The sequence below is a fragment of the Rhagoletis zephyria genome, unplaced genomic scaffold (assembly GCF_001687245.7).
Source record: "Rhagoletis zephyria isolate East Lansing unplaced genomic scaffold, Rhagoletis_zephyria_1.1 Rzeph_scaffold_00162, whole genome shotgun sequence".
NCBI lineage: Eukaryota > Metazoa > Arthropoda > Insecta > Diptera > Tephritidae > Rhagoletis > Rhagoletis zephyria.
Genome location: NW_016157246.1, coordinates 305,252 through 319,248, shown reverse-complemented (window position 1 = coordinate 319,248; position 13,997 = coordinate 305,252). Strand labels below are relative to the sequence as shown.

Genomic DNA, 13,997 nt, shown 5'->3' with positions numbered 1-13,997 from the left:
GAACTGGTTCGGAACTAGAGCCAAAGGGATGCAACGGGGGACAATTGACACTTCCTAGGACATCGCAATGTTAAATTCGCCAGTCGCTAGCATGCAAAAGAGAATTAACGCGTACTAGTCATGGTTCCAAACGCACTAGAACCGAACCAGTTCCGCACTAGCTCGTTTCCCTACAGGGTATGTATGTACCTCTATACATAGTATAAAGAATCTCGCCTTTTCCTGTCAAACCGAGGTCGTTACCTGAAAAAACCCGTTTCAGATACTTTTTTTTGCCCTGACAAGCGAAGTAATGATATCTTTTTATCCGTGACAGCATAGCTTAAGTTTTCCCATCGCTCAAGCAACATATCTTTATGATTAGCTTTATCATCGCTGATCACAAACAGATATATGAAACATTTCAGATTAGCTGATAAGTAACGGTAGCAGTCCCTGGCCGAATTTATTGAAGTTTGTCAAACTTTAAATTGTGACGGGTGTGACATGTGACGGGCGTGACCAACATAATCGCTTCTTTTTTCCAAAATAAAAGCATATAAATACTTAAAAGCAATTTGCACATATTTCCCTGTGTCATATCGTTACTTTCGTCAGCTTTTTTACACTGTCCAAGATGTGTTTTCCTTCAAAAATAACTATTTTGTGTATCTTGTGACGGGCGTGACATTAAAATATGCTTTGCTTCAATATATAATAAAATATTTAGTACTTGCCCGAAAAAATTTGAAAATTACGCCGTTAGAATGCTAACGAATTTGTCTCTCCACTGACGGTTTAAACAATGCAAAAAAGGTAATAGACTACGAAAATCAGTCTTGTAAATTTTGAAAAAAATTAACCTCTCATAGGGGTTTGTAAATGGTACAACCTAAAGTAAAAAAATATCTGATTTTGAGATAAATTTCAGAATTTTGGCTTTCAGCCTTGAAAGTTAGATTTATTTACTCTTACTAGAAATAATACAGTCATATTCTTTAGTTTATTTTCGTTTCATTCGGTATCGATTACCGTGGAATGAGCCATATACCTTCCTACTACGCAGTACGTTTTAGTACAATTTTGTTATGAATTCTAAAAATATATAGATCTGAAAATTCAACCAGGGATTTTTTTATTCTCTTATTGTTTTCGCCTTTTCGTTTTGCCTTTGTAAGTTTTAAAAAATATCTGCAAGGGACCATTATAACATAGCATATATGTATATATGTATGAGTATCCAGTTAGTTTTTAGAGACAGCTATCAGCTTTACATTCCTTGGCAAATTTTGAAAGAATATTTTCGATATTAAATTTATTTATTTATTTAACTAAGAAATTTGGATTGTATTTTTAAGACTATTCAGTCTTTTATAATACATCAGCGCGCTTTAATTTACAATATTAGAATCTTAACCCTAACATAAAACAAATAAGAGATAAAAATAAATTTTAATTTAAGTACAAAAAATTATTTTTCAATTTAATATTAAAACCTAGCATCAAATAATAGTAATTATCACTCCTATAAAGAAACTTAACACTTAAGTATAAAACAGAAAGAAAGAAATAAGGAGAGAGGAGAGAAAAGCTGGGATGCAATGACATTTATCTCATAGAACTAACCCTGTAGGGAAACGAACTAGTGCGGAACTGGTTCGGTTCTAGTGCGTTTGGAACCATGACTAGTACGCGTTAATTCTCTTTTGCATGCTAGCGACTGGCGAATTTAACATTGCGATGTCCTAGGAAGTGTCAATTGTCCCCCGTTGCATCCCTTTGGCTCTAGTTCCGAACCAGTTCTAAATTCGACAGATAAGATCTAGTTCGTTTTNCAGATGAGATCTAGTTCGTTCTGCATCCCCTTTTCTTTAGTTCCAAACCAGTTCCTAATTCGACAGATGAGATCAAGTTCGATCTGCATCCATTTTTTTATAACTAGTTCCCAACCTATTATAAATTCGTCACCTTAGATCTACATTTCTAATCAGGCTTGTCGAAACATTTCCCTTCTATATTAAATACGATCGGTTGAAGGAAGGACAATACAATCACAAATGTTTAAACGCATTTATTAAAAATTTATAAACCACATTAGTAGTAGTAGTAGTATTAAACTTAAGTAGTAAGTAAAAAACAAAAGTGCGTTCTGCTTAAAAGTAAAAATATTAGTTCACTTTGTCTTACTTGTCTAAATTTAAGCATATTGATTTTTAAGTAAATTCAGTTCTTTTTAAGCTTATATGTATATGAAGTACTTCGAAAGTTTTTGTCGTACTTAACTTAAATAAGATATACAGTCAGTCAATAAAGTTTAGGTACAGTGGAGTTTTTACAATACGGGCAACTATTTTTTCAATATTTTATTTTTCCCTAATTTTTTATAAAAATATGGTTAATTCTACACCAAAAACCCCAAAAATCAGAGTTCCAAACCTTATGCAAAATTAAAGAAAACTGCGAATTTCCATCCAAGTATTGCAATTTACACTCTTTAGAAAAAAGTTAAGTACTCAGTTATTAGCCCATTCAATTTTAGTATAACAAAGTGCAAGTTTGAGGTAGCTAGGACTTACCATTGATATTTCGCAATTTTTTTTTTTTGTTGTTTGGTAAGTCCTTGCACTTCATTATACTAAAATTGAATGGGCTAATAAACTTTTTCTAGTGAGCGTAAATATAAAGTGAATTATTTTAATGAAATTTTGCAGAATTTTCTTAAATTTTGCACAAGGTTTGGAACTCTGATTTTTGGGGATTTTGTTGTAGAATTGACCATATTTTTATAAAAAATTACCGAAAACTAAATTATTAAACAAATAGTCGCCCGTATTGTAAACAATTCGTTGTACCTAAACTTTATTGACTGACTGTATTAACGTTGCTGTGGTGGATTGCATAAAAAAACTTAATTTGTCTTTTCTTAAAAAAAAGGTAGCTCTGGTGGCTTGCATTTTTAAATAAATTTAGTGAGAAAGTGGTAATTATTTTGACACTTTTTTTTTAAATGCCTCTTTTTCTGCAACTGCATTGCCTTTCTCAATTGTCCTTCAGGATCTTGGCCTTTGTTTATGGAATCACTAAGTATAATGATTATTAAGCAACTCAAAAACTATACCAGCGTGATTACCGACGTATCCTTTTGAGAGGTAGCCGCACCCTTATAAGAGGAATAAGACCCAAACTTTTCAGGTCAAAATTTCAGTAGGTTGCGTCTGTATGGCCTTTTCAATTTTATAAATTATCATTATTTTTAAGTGGAAAAATAAAACTCAAAATTAATGATAATCTCTGCGCGAAAAAATAAAAATCATAAAATAATCATTATTTGTAATCCCAAAAATAAAAATCAAATAATAATTATTTCCGTTTGAGCGAAAAAATAAAACTCAATAATAATTCATAAAATAATGATTAAATGCTGATTTAAATTATTTTACTCATAATGATTACCTTCCCTGCTTTTAAAATTTAAAATAGAATAGTTTAGTGAAAGTACCACATTTCACTGCTTTTGGACTGGTGCGGAACTAGTTACTATCGGACTGGTTCGTTTTTGGCAAAAAAGAACTAGTACTGAACTAGAAATCTGGTTCACTAGTTCGTGTTTTCCCTACACGGAAAGTATTCATGTATTATCCTCCCGTAGTTGCCCCTATCCATCGCAGATCTAACACTATCAGGAACAGAATTCCAAAGCCTCACCGCATTGACAAAAAACAGCCTGGAGGAAGACAAATAGGAATATTTAGGGATAAGATTTGTGTGTCTGCAAGACTTAAGTTGTGTTTTCGTATTCTCCAGCAAAAAATATCCAGTAACTTGCCAGTAACCAAATTTCGGAGAGTAAGCCAATATTTACTCCCAATGAGTGAAATATGCAAGAAAGTACGAAAACGCAAAACCAGCAAGAAGTTGCTAGTTTTATGAACACCTGATTAATTTGTTATTTTCCGATGCAATTTTCTTAGAAAACTAGTGTTTTCCATATATTTAAATGGGTTTATTTTGTCAATTGCAACTCTAAAAGCACCACAAACAATTATTTTCTTAATGTGATTTACAATAAGCATCATGCCATCAGCTGTTTTTCTTACTAGCAAATAGTTGCTAGTAAAAATTTATCCAGTAAAAATCCAGTAAAACTTGCAAGTTTAGCTGTCATTTTTGCTCTCTCAATTTTCCCTCTTTTGCTAGTTTCTTTGCAAGTTTCTGCGTACGAAAACGACATCCAGTGAAAAACCAGTAAAATTAGTACTGGACTTACTGGATAGTGCGTACGCGAACAGGGCTTTAGTTAATTTTAACTTTTTGTAAAGGTATTTCGGTGTTTCGAATTCAATAAATTTGTACATATATACACAGTTTCTTGCTGCGAGATATTCAAAGATGCTGCATCCAAGAATTTTGTTTCTTCAGAAGGAGATATGGTAATATTTTTGAGGCCAAAAACATAACTCGTAACATTATTAAACGCAACATCAATTTTGTGATGCGAAATGGAATCAAGCTTGCTATATACAAGCTCAGAGTATGTTATGTGTGGTACAATGAGTTGAATAGCTAGCTTTCTTCGAGTCTCCAAAGGCGTAAATGACGCTGGAATTCTCAATCTACGTAAAACAGAATACACATTACTCACAGCTTTATTTATGTGGTCAGAACAGCTCAACTTAGAATTAACGACGAAGCCTAAATTTCGAATTTTGTTAGTTAATTCAAGGACACTATTACCAACAAAAAGTTTTGGAATATCTTCTATATATACTTCACTATTACTAACAGGTAACACATATGATTTTGCAGCAATTAAGCAAAGAAAATTATCACGCGCCCATTTCGAAATTGCAGACAAGTCACTATTTATTAACCGACTTCCAAAAAAGGAGGAGGTTATCAGTTCGTCGGAATATTTGTTTTTTTTTTTATGTTTGTTACCGCATAACTATGGACCACGTCAACCGATTTCGATAATTCTTTTTGCATCGGAAAGGTGCAGAGGTGGTCCCATACTAATCTGGTTAAGATCCGACCAGCGGATCATGAGATATATATATTTTTGCTAAAAATTACTTGTTTTACAACACATATCCTCAACAAGACCAGCACGGCTAGACAAATACAATTGAATGTCGTCAGCATAAGCATGGATATGGACATACTGACACACATAAAATACATCATTAACAAAAAGACTAAACAACACTTCACTGACACTTCACTTTTTGGGCTCTTCCCACAAGGTAGCTAGTCATAAGTTTAACAGAGCTTTCAGAAAACCAAAGTAATATTTGAGCTTTGCTCAAAGTACATAGGTCGTGATTTACTAAGTCAAATGCCTTAGAAAAACCAAGGAGGCAAAGAAGAGTTTAGTCACCGTTGTCAAACTGTATTCTTATGTCGTCAAGTATTTTTATCATAGCCGTAGAACAGCTATGCTTGGGTTTAAATCCTGATTGCAATGGGGATAAAAGGTTGTTTCCTTGGACAAAGTAGGAAATTTGCGCTGCCATCATAGACTCGCACACTTTCGAAAATACTGATAAAATGATTATTGCCCTATAATCACTGGGTTTTGTGGCAATATTCTTTTTGACGACAGGAATAATAACCGCTTTTTTTTCCATTCCGTTGGAAAACACGAAGTTGTAAAGCAGTGATTAACGATATGTGTGAGAGTTCCTAGAATAAATGGCAGCACAAGTTTGAAAAACTGCAGGGATATCCCATCCTCGCCAACAGCATTAGATTTGATGCTCATAATGGATTTCATAACTTCAAATTCAGTCACTCCGTTAAATTGAAACGTTTTCTTTAGTGTAAAATGGCTATTTAAATTATTAACTACAGGACTATCACAGCTTTTACTAGCACTACTAAAATAGGCATTAAGTACGTTTGGATCGATATTACACTCAGTCTTAAGTTTTCCATGCACATTAAGATGTTTTAAATTGCGCCATAGATCTTTGGAAGGCAGTGAAGAATTCAACTTGGAGCTACAATATAACCGCTTAGCATGTCTTATAACTGTAGTACCATTGTTCCGAGCAATTTTGTATTGTGACCAAACAAAGTCAGTCTTGGTTCGTTTCCATTTTGAGTACATATAACCTGTTACGAGTTAATATAGCTGTTCTGACTTTGCTTCTGTACCACGGACAAGAGCTTTCCATAGCCCGAACAGTACGTAGAGGGACATGGACATCAAATAATTTAGTCAAGGTATTTAAGTAAAGTTTCGCATCTACCGTCTCAACAAACCAACATTCGTCCCAGTTAACATTTGACAGATCAGCAGACCGATTATTAACATTTACAGACTTCAAATCACGATACATAAAACTAACAAGATTAGCAGGACAATTAAACGACACATTAAATAACAAAATATTGGTCAAGACTAGACGTGACAACAAGGTGTAACAAACTTGGATTCGAATTTTGTGCATATCTTGTTGGTACTAGTTTGTTGACTAGGCCTGCTGCGGCCACGTGGTCAAGTAGCTTATTGGCATATGAGTCGTTTAACAACAGATTAACATTGAAATCACCACATACAACAAAACGTTCATACTCTATTAAAAACACAGATAGCTCAGAAAAAAACGAATCTAACAAGTAACATCTATGGAGATTATACACACAGGACACTAATATTTTAGTCACACGGTCAGAAATTTCGGCAATAATAAATTCCGTATCACAGTTGTTTGATTCTGTTAAAACGCAAAATTTTAGGGTAGACCTGCAGTAGATTGCAACACCTCCTCCTTTCCTTTGTGTTCAATCGGCTTTGATAAGATTAAAGTTTGGAATGCAGTAGTAAAAGTCGGAGATGTCAGGATTAAACCACGTTTCCGAGGCGCAAATAACATCAACGTCAGATTTCCCAAAAATATCCCTAATATAATCAAGTTTGTCACCGTTAAGGCTTCTTGCATTGAAGTGCACCACTTTAAGGCCATTATAATGCTTACACAAAATATCAATTAAAATCTTGTGGCTTTCGTCAATGCAGGAAGCGGATTTCCTGTAGGGGGTTAAGTCCATAACACTGAGATGGACAAAAGCAACCACCAAAGGCATATAACACAAGGAAGAACTTTAACGCACAAATGTTAACGATTGCTATAAACGTGGGTAAATATGGAAAACAGAATTAAATGAGAAGAATGAAGGTTTACATATAGAAACAAAAAATAAGGAAATATTAAACAAATAGAATTTAGTACAGCGAGAAGGAGAGAAGAACATAAATATAACTTAACTTCTAGGCTAGTAAAAACTAAATAAAATAGAAAGTACACATTTTCGGTGAACAGTCAATACACATACATTTTTACTTCCGCGTATTGTTGAAAAGAGCGTTAATCTCGGCTCTGCTGCTCACCAGTATGAGCTCTTCATTTGGTTTTAGTCTCACAAAAATTTTCCCTCGTATAGAGAACACTGACGCCAGTTGTTTCTTCCGCCTGAGCTCTGAAGCATACGACATCACATATCGCAATTTTTTCTGCAGGCTCTCATGTACAAATATTGGCCCATAGCCCGGCAACTCAACATCAGAGAGCGCAAGCGATCTCTTTTTGGATCTGCAGAAGGCCGCAATAGATTTCATGAGCTAATTTCGATCGTGTGAAGAGAACAACTTTTTTCAATGGGACAGTTGTCTCTGCTCTTTTGCCCATTACTTTTTACGCTTTTTAGTCGAAAAGCATCTCGCACAGGTGGGGTTTTATGCTGAGTTGCACCGCAAATCTTTGCACAAAGTTCAGGTAAATACTCACCGGCTGCCTGAGGAATCCCGTTGACTAATAAGTCAGTGGAGACTGCGCTGCTTTTGAGAGCGCTAAGCTGAGTCTGAACTGCAGCCAGTTCATTGCGAAGATTGAGAACTTTAGTACATGTGCTCTCAACTGCAGCCACATGCATAGTTGCCAAGTTGGTGCTTTAAGCTAACGTTAGCTCCGATAATTACAGTTGAAAAATTAAAGATGAAGTAATTGAGAAAGTGAGAATCGTTAAATATCTAGGTATATATATCGATGATAAGTTAAAATTTGAGGAACATGTTGACTACACAGTAGCAAAAATTTGTAAAAAAATTGGTCTCATGAAAATATCATGTAAGTACTTAGGAAGGAGGTATAAGACTCTGGTCTACAGATCTATAGTTGAACCACATTTCATATACTGTCCAACAATCTTTTTTATAGCAAGCGACACACAAATAGATAAGCTTCAAAAAATTCAAAATAGGGCTATGCGATTTATCTTGAACAAGCGGTACGACACACCCATACAGGAAATGATCGCAGAATTAAACTGGCTGAGCGTGAAATAGCAAATTTTCTATCACGCTATGAAATTCGTGTTTAACATAAAACAAGGTAGACTCCCAGATTATCTGAGTGATATCCTACGATATAATAGTGAAACCCATTCGTATTTCTTGCTGAGTTTTTGCGTGTTATTGACATGCTTGTTTGCTTGTTATTTGTTTGTTTACTTATTAAGCAGGAATATACAAGATCAGTTGAGTAAAGGTGTTCGCAGTCTCACGAAAAACTTACAGCTACCTGTGCGCAGATCAGTAGATTGAGGAAGGTTTTAAATTATTTACGCGGGAAAACACAAAAACGTAAGAGCACCACTAAAACACGTCTTACTCTGCCAACATCTCTTCTCTGATCTTATTAAAAGAAAATGTATAAATCAGCTTTATATAGAATGCCTTCGTTAATTAAGGTAAAAGATTTTCTTAAATATTACATTTTTACCACACTCACATATTGACAAGGTTTAACCATTTATTTTATAATTTTAATTACATATTTGTTGATAAAAGTAAAGTTTATTCCTTAATAAAAACAAAAAATCTACAAACTTTCGTAAAAATTTTGAGTTTTTTATTTAATTTTTTTTTTATATTTTGCAGTTTTGTATAATAAAGTGCAATTTAAAGTGCCTGGTACTTACCGTTGTTTTTTGGATTTTTTTTTATTGACGATGTCAGTCATTTTCTCCCATATCATCTAGTATGCGGTACGACGCAGCTACTTTTAACTTGCACTTTGTTACATTAAAATATAATGGGGTACGAAACTGCGTACTGAAAATATTTCTAGGAAATCTAATTAAAAAGCTGGAAATTTTTACGAAAGTTTGTTGTTTTCTTAATGTTGCACAAAGACTCTACCTTGGATTTATACGGTTTTTGTTAAAGTATAATCTGTATTTTTATAAACCGAATAAGTACCGAATTCAAAGGCCTCTTTTATCCATTAACAATAACCTAAAAATGCTTTTTGTTAAGAAGTGTACCTGTAAATATGTACATACACATTTATGTTAAAAGTGTAAAATATGTAAATGTACGGACATAATCTTTCCCATGAATACCATCAAATCATTGGCCTTCAAGGGAATTTATGTATGTGGGCATGTACTAATAAAATATCTTAGCAAAATTAAAAAGTGGATACAATTTACAGTCGATAGGTACAGTTTTTATATAGATTTCGTACTGAAGAAACAATTTCATTTCCCAACACTGTTTCAGATTATTGAGTACTGTACTAAAAATGTATGATTAGGACACAAAACCAGTATTTTACTAGACACCTACAGCATTGCAACCGAGTTTTTCTAAGCCGTCGTCTCGTCAATAAACCTAAAACAAGTTCATATATTCTTTTAATGTATCTTTTGTACGTTTTCCTAAATGAAATATTCAGGCATGCTCTGAAATTCGTACGATTTGATATCGGTATGATTTTGTAAATATTTTTATAGATTTTTAATCAGAAAACTCTAAATTTGGATTAAAACGACTGATATAACATCGCTGATGTTTCTGCTATAGTTTCTATATACAATCTTCAATCTTTTCATCAGAAATAACGATCAATATTTAGCAAATCGTACCGATTTCAAATCGTGCGATTTAGAGAACGTGCCGTCAAAAGCCGAATCGACTTTCTTAAAAAAATAAAACATCCATATTTTAATATAATTCTAAACTTTTGTACTTATATTTTGCACTTGCAGCAGCAGAGCGCAAGATTTCTTGGGCCAGGTGCAAGGGAAAAAAGTCCAACTCCACCTGTAGCACATCAAGGGAGCACTCATTGCGGCAGTGCTGCAGGTGTAAATAACAATAGGTTACTTTATCGGTCATGCTCTTCCTGTCCAGACCTTTGCGATTACAGTACAAAGCCTTTCGGCTCTACGTTTAGTGAGCCGTTCAAAAGGTGCGTTCACACAGAGATGGATATACTTATTTCACTCATACTCATATTGTTCGAACCTTCATACCTAAGCTAATCTTAACTTAAAAATATTCATTATTCAATTTTTATTTGTAGCTATGAGACCGCAGACCGTGCAGTATTCAACGAAACTGCACTGAAATATGCAATTAGTCGAGCTCGTCCTGACTGTTTGGAAGTGAATGAGGAGACTACCTCGGGAATATCCTTTAAAACGGAGCCATATGGCCCCCCAAGTAGCCCGGAGTCCACAACTGAAACACAAAATCTGCCTCGAAACCTTGAAGATTGTGCGGGTTGCGGCCGATTCATACAGGTAGGTTTAAAAGCATATATGCCATACATGCATATCTGTGAACTTTTGACAAAACAACATCTGTGCTTTCTGTAGGTTGGAATTTGTAGTACATTATAAGGAACAGCCGTTTAAAAATTTGATAGTTTTATTTAACTTTCATTAAGATAGCATCTTGAACTACTCCTATTAATGACTAAACATAAAAATGTCATTCGACAACTCAATGAATTACAGCTTTGAAGAGAACATGACCTCACTATAGAGAAGATGTTACATATATACCTGTCACAGGGAAAATTTAAAGTGATTCAGCCAGCAGAGAAACGTAAGTTTTGCTGACTGTGCTGCTTTGGTAAATTTTTCGTACAAAGCCGATCGAAATTTTTGTTTTCTGAAAATACTTATTCATGTTAACTATTTAAAAACAAAGTATTTATAAAAATTTAAATAATCCATATTTTAAAATAAGTTTTTGTTCGGTTTTCAGTAACTATGAAAATGCACTGTATAGTTCAGAAGAATCGAATGAATTACAGCTTTGAAGAGAACATGACCTCACTAGAGAGAAGATGTTACATATATACCTGTCACAGGGAAAATTAAAAGTGATTCAGCCAGCAGAGAAACGTAAGTTTTGCTGACTGGGCTGCTTTGGTAAATTTTTCGTACAAAACCGATCGAAATTTTTGTTTTCTGAAAATACTTATTCATGTTAACTATTTAAAATCAAAGTATTTATAAAAATTTAAATAATCCATATTTTAAAATAAGTTTTTGTTCGGTTTTCAGTAACTATGAAAATGCACTGTATAGTTCAGAAGAAATCGATTTTAACGGAAAATTTGATTAGAAAAATTTCAGAAAAACAACCGAAAACGTATCAGTTTCACAACCATGTTCGGTAATTTTCTAGATTTTCCATATTTCTCGAATGTACATTTTAGTGGGAGAACGCATCCGAAAACTGACCGAAAATTGAATCGGAAAACGGATGAAAATAAGATTTGTATACGATATAGTCCGTTTTTGGGAATATTTTGCTGCTTGGGGACCCACAGTTCGAAAATAAGTGAAAAATTAATTTCAAGTTAACAAGTGAATTTGATTTTTTCGTTTTTTTTTCAGCAGTGTTGCCACCAAAAAAATACGAAATTCCTCAAAAACAAATGAAAAATGCTCAAAATCCGAACAAATTACTCAAAATTTTCTTATTACAGATATGAGTATTGTGTACTGCATATTATTTACAGGTACTTAGTACAAAAATTAATCACATTCTCCAATTCAATTGGTACATTTGTACTTGCGCTTCAAACAAAGTACCAGCATTGTTTTTTAAGCCTTGGTTTGTATATAATATTGCTGCAACTATATCAGTGCTCAATCTGGTCCTCAAGTCAGTCCTACACATTTTTAAACTACTAAATATACATTCTACTGGAGCGTTAGAAAAGGCCTATATTAGCAATTCAGATATATTTTTTTTAAATTGGGAAACTTATATGAGCCTGAAGAATCCTTTAATTCAAAACCTTTTTTTTATAATTTTCTGGATCTAATGAGGAATCAATATGAAAATCCTTATGATCGAACAATGCGTGTTCTCTCCATTCGTTACCGAGATTTTGCAAGTTCAAAACACATAAGTTGAAAATATATCGATGGAATGAAAAAAATTATCGATAACATTTTGAATATTTAGCAGCAAATGCAGATGTGCTTAAGCGCGAAAAACACCACACAAGCGGCTTGACAAACCAAGCGAAATATCCCTTTCCTTAAAGCTATTTATGTTGCGTATGGTGGTGTTTGAAGGTTTGACAAGCCGTTTGAGGAAAATGTGAAAAAATCAAATTTTTTTGATTTTCTGGCCGCCATGCTGACGTAAAATCGTCTCATTCGCAACGTAATTTTTACCGAATGAGGGCGCAAGAGAGAAAAATCGAAGAAAACCAAACCCTTTTACATAGTGAACCGGAAGAAATTTAAAAGTCTTTGCTTGAACGAGACCTGTATGCATGGTGTATGGCGACATGGGAAAAGTAGGTTTGAAGAATGTTTGACAAGCTGTTTGCAGTGTATTTCGCTCTTTATAAAACTTCGGAAAGCTTTTTGTTCAAACATTTGCAGAGCGATTCAACAAATCTGTTGTGAAAAACATGGTTGCATATGTTATCTGCAAATATATCGAGGGAAAATTCCTCAAAAAAGACTCAAGAGCACCCGAAATTCTTCACGTTTTGAGGAATTACTCACAAAGTGGCAATACTGCTTTGAAGTGAATTGCTGAAGAAAACTGATGCAGCCAAAAGGGTAGGTGCCTTTCATTAAAATTAACAACTAACATCCCTAGTTTAGGCATACTGGTGCTAAATAAAGTAAATTGACATTATTACCTTTTCAAAAGCAAAATAAAATCCATTGATATTATTGCTCTTCAAACATTAAATTTGCGTAGCTTCGCGGCGGCCCGCGTCCGCGGTGATATTAATGCTGACCTTGTATAACGCTTGACAGAAGAATTTACACTATTAAATTGCAAATCAGATTTAACATCAGTGATGACAGGTAATAAGTCCCAGATGGGTTCTAAAATCACAAAGTAGTTTTTGTGCAGATTGCAGATAGAGGGTATTATTGAATATAAGCCCTTGATCTTTTACATTTTTATATTTGTAAGGTCGGTGTTATGCAGAAATTTTATTTGGCAAACTGCGTGCAATTGTCGTTGCAGCAAACTCGGAGAGAGTGAGTTTGGCGACTCTCACAGCAAACTTATTGTGACGAATACTGCGGCAACGCGAAGCGAATAACAAGAAATAGGCAGAATGTTCGAGGAATGACGTAGAATGTTCCACAAAGAGAAACGTCAAGTTGGATGAACACTGCCAACAGCGAGAGAAAGAGAATGAGCGATAAACTTCAGAACGTTCTAGAGTTGCCATAAGTTCGAGCGCAGGTATATAAGGGCGCCGCCACAGCGAAGTGAGTTAGTTACAAGTCAGCAAGCTACAAGTAAAGTGAGCGGAGAAGTGAGTTGCGAATAAGCAAGCTATAAGTTTAATTGTGTTAACAAATAGTAAAGCGTTGTTATTACTTTAACAAGTATTGTAAAGTGTTTTTACTGTATTAGCAAGTATTGTAAATTGTTTGTTGTACAATAAAGTTAATTGTACTACAATTTGGTCATCATTAGCATTTATTTAACAATCCAGCGATACGAGCCCGAGTATATTTGGGAAATCCCTCAAGGTTTCGAGGATAATCGTAACAATTGGTGTCAGAAGTGGGATTGTTAAATAAATCCCGAAGGAGAAACTACTAAAAATGGCGAAAATTCAGGACTTAAAAATTGAGGAGCTGAAACAGGAGTTGGAAAAGCATAATTTTGCCACCTCCGGAAGAAAAGTGGAATTGTTATCCCGGTTGCGAGAGGCTATGGAAGC

General features: G+C 34.3%; 1 protein-coding gene across 2 annotated transcripts in view; it reads left to right on the top strand.

The window, feature by feature from the left end:
* The window catches only part of ap (apterous), a 379,716-nt gene that overhangs the window by 90,916 nt on the left and 274,803 nt on the right, over nt 1–13,997 (top strand). The window contains exons 2-3 of one of the 2 annotated variants that reach the window (XM_017606468.1): nt 10,033–10,235; nt 10,350–10,569. In XM_017606468.1, the coding sequence (XP_017461957.1) occupies nt 10,033–10,235; nt 10,350–10,569 (423 nt within the window). Of the gene's footprint in view, nt 1–10,032; nt 10,236–10,349; nt 10,570–13,997 lie in introns of those variants that run through there. The other variant, XM_017606475.1, reaches the window with a different exon arrangement.